Genomic DNA, 3,277 nt, shown 5'->3' with positions numbered 1-3,277 from the left:
CAGGATCTTTTTGTTTGTTTTGTTTTCTAGCTGTACACAAAGAAGAAAAACCAGACACTTTAATCATGTTTAATGCGTGTACTCTTATACATATCTCTAAAAATCAAGAAAGTTACTGTCAAACATCAATGTCTACTTATTCAAGTGAGTACATGACAGAAAAGGAACAACCAAGAGAAAGGAGATCGAAAAGCGACGAGTGCTGCTCTAAGTTAGTCATGCTCACCGATGTGACGAATGGAGGTGGTCTTACTGCCTCTAAAGAAACAACACCAGAAAGAAGTGACGACCCCCGACGGTTACTAGACTTCATATCACTGCACGGAAACAGGACATCTGTACCATAATCAGCAGCAGCGGCGGCGGTGGCGGCGGCGGACTAAGATCAAGCTGAGGCGGTTTCAGCCAGCCTGACCGCACGACGTCCGGCATCAGAGGCAGAGCTGCGTGTTTCTTTATCTTGCAAAAAAAAAAAAAAAAGGAACACAAGGAACACTTGGAGCAAAAAAAAACAAAAAACTTTGCTTAATAATCGTTAAGTGTGGCCGGACGACGTCGGTCAATAAAGCAATCATATGCAATTCTATATCAAAGGTTATGTAGAGGACCGTACATGTGATCCAAAGAAAGAAGTTCAAATCCAATCTCATGTGCAAAGTGTCGCCTCCTCAGACCTCTTTCTCTTCAGGATTTAATTAAACGTTTCCAATTCTAGTGAAAGCTCGTTTTTCTTAACTGGGCGACATCATTAATCTCCCTGCAACATCTTTAGAAACTAACTATTTAAAAAAAATAGACATGGCTTCACCAGCCGACTATTCCCTTTATCTATAAAAACTCAAGACAGCAATATTTACAACTCTGGCTGTATATTATAAAGTAGATTTTGTCGCTCTTCTTAGGTCAGCGAAGGTTCCCTGCCACCAAAAACTACTGTGGGATTAACTCCCATGAAAGCGCGAGTCAGAAAAGTGGATTGTCACAGGAGACGTCTCCCTTGGCAGGTTCTGTGTGTTGTTGAGAAACCGCACTATGTACAGGCAAGAGGATGTGTGTGTGTGTGTGTGAGTTTGTGTGCTTGCACTCAGAGTGTATTGAGGGTTCCTCATGGTTTTTCTTCAGCCTCTTGTCAGACAGGCGCAGCATTGATCTGGCTTTACACTGATGACTGATCCCACACCTGCAAGTCAAGAATGAGGGCAAAGATCAGAAACCCTATGTAACCTGAGCATGTTGAGGCCAGGCCACGCCAGGCTTTACTCTAACAGGAGTAATTATTGTATTTGTTGGGGACTATTTTCAGGGGCGGATAAATACACCTCTGGAATAATGAGTATTCACAGCAGCAGGATGCCCTGTGGGTGTTTACAGTAATAAAGGAATTCCAGTATCCCTGGGCAACTGAAGTGTCCTTGAGCAAGAAACTGAATCGGAGTTTGCTCTCAGTGGAAAGAAGACACCTCGCACGACATCTTCCACCACTTGTGAGTGTGAATCCCGGTAAGGTAGAAAAGCACTACATACACTCCTTCGCCAGTTCATTAGGTACACTAGTGCACTAAATCTTAGCCTCATGAAGGTTATGGTATTCACCATTAAAATATATATCTCTTATATACCTTGTTAACCGGGGCGAGCTGTGTTCGGACAGACCCAGCATGGAGTCGGGAGCTGTCCCCGAACCTCCCCGGAGACCTCTCCCTGCGACTGTCCAGCACCCTCCCAGGAGACTTCTCCCTGTCCAGAGGTCGGGCGGGAGACTTGTCTCTTCTGAACTCGGTGCGGCCCTCGCGGTAACGGTGAGGGGTGCTCGGCTCCCGATGCAGGCCGTCGTGGCTGCCGGGGCCCGAGGTCAAACGCTTGGTGATGTGCTCTGAGTATGTGGGCGGGCCTCGCTTACTGGGACTACTGTAGGTGACACAGCAGAGAGAAGCAGAGAGCATCAGGGTCTGACACAGAAGAAAAAACTCTTTCAGAAAAGCTACTGTACATTTACAGCAGAGGGCACTGTCGGCCCATCCACTAAAATGTTGTTGTTTCGTGCGATTTAAATTCAACTGACCCTCGGCTTGAGCCGGTTCTCTGCAGCTCTCCAGACTCTCTGATCAGACTTCCCTTACAGCAGATGACCCGCAGTTTGTTCTGGTAGGAGGAGGCCAGGTAAATGGCCCCGGAGGAGATGGCTGGGCCCAGGTAACGAGGGTTTGGGATGTCGAGGTGGGCCAGCACTGTAGGACTGAAAGCAAGAACAATCATGTGGGAACTACAGCGAAGAGAAAAAACTCAAAAAACCTAAAAGAAAAAGAGTTTTGAATTTGATGCAAAGCAGGTGGTATGTCTCACCAAGCAGTGGCGTGTCCCTGAATTTCAATGACATCCAGGGAGTTGAAGTAGGTGACAAACAGGTATGGCTCTCTGTAGGCTGCATCAGAGGACAGGGATGCAATAAGACATTACAATAATAACAAAAATGTTATTATTTTCCTTTATTTAATACTTATCTGAGCAAAAAGCAATACCAAAAGACAGGGGCAGGCGGCTCCATTTGATTTCGTCTGTGCGGCTTCTTCGTCCATACATGTCCACAAACACTCCAAACTCTGCCACAGAGACAAGGTTTACTTGTTTGAACACACAACAAGATTAACATTTGATCAGCTCCTGAGCTCACCATGGAAACACAGAAGGTATTCCTCCTTCTGCATACTGCTGGCCACCTGCATGATGGCAATGGGAAAGCTGTGAGATGAGACTGTGAACACCGCTGAGGCCAGAGACACGTCGTTCTTGTCCAAGAATTCTGCGCAAAAATGAAGCAGAGGAGTTACATGATGCATTTCACTGTCCACCGAATATACTCCTGGGGTTTAATAAGTTAGGACAATATGACGCTGGCCAGTGAAGCCAAGAAGGAACTACTTCACTTGTGTCCTTACCCTCAAGCACAAACTGCTTCATTTCAATCTCGTAGAACTTGTTGGTGCCGATGATGATGCTGTAGCTGGTCAGATGGATGCAGCTGCAGGGCTCCAGAGTTTCAATTTCCTGTGACATGAAGGATTTGGAGGTGAGTGAACGACTGTTTACCTTTATGAAGGCAAAAGACCTCCTTGTTTAATATCTGGTATTCCTTTTATCTGTGAAAGAACAACGTTACAGTACACCCATGTTTAAGTGCTACTTTCTCCACAGCTGATCGTGCTCTTTTATGTTTTATTTAGCTTTTAAATTCACACATCACCTGGTGATCTCTGGCATCACATTTTCTTGTATTTTC

The 3,277-nt window shown here is 45.6% G+C and overlaps 1 protein-coding gene across 1 annotated transcript in view; it reads right to left on the bottom strand.

Annotated features, from left to right (window-relative positions):
• Positions 1-1,055: 1,055 nt before the first annotated feature.
• The window catches only part of citb (citron rho-interacting serine/threonine kinase b), a gene marked incomplete at its 5' end in the record, with an annotated part of 36,964 nt that continues 34,742 nt past the window's right edge, over positions 1,056-3,277 (bottom strand). Inside the window, 7 exons of the mRNA XM_084551729.1 lie at positions 1,056-1,180; positions 1,620-1,908; positions 2,063-2,236; positions 2,344-2,422; positions 2,520-2,600; positions 2,672-2,800; positions 2,937-3,045. Coding sequence (XP_084407855.1) covers positions 1,157-1,180; positions 1,620-1,908; positions 2,063-2,236; positions 2,344-2,422; positions 2,520-2,600; positions 2,672-2,800; positions 2,937-3,045 — 885 coding nt within the window. The 3' untranslated portion in view covers positions 1,056-1,156. The remainder of the gene's footprint in view (positions 1,181-1,619; positions 1,909-2,062; positions 2,237-2,343; positions 2,423-2,519; positions 2,601-2,671; positions 2,801-2,936; positions 3,046-3,277) is intronic.

This window comes from Chelon labrosus, assembly GCF_963514085.1.
Source record: "Chelon labrosus genome assembly, chromosome: 9".
In the NCBI taxonomy this organism is placed as follows: Eukaryota; Metazoa; Chordata; class Actinopteri; order Mugiliformes; family Mugilidae; genus Chelon; species Chelon labrosus.
This window is presented reverse-complemented; position numbering and strand designations above follow the sequence as displayed.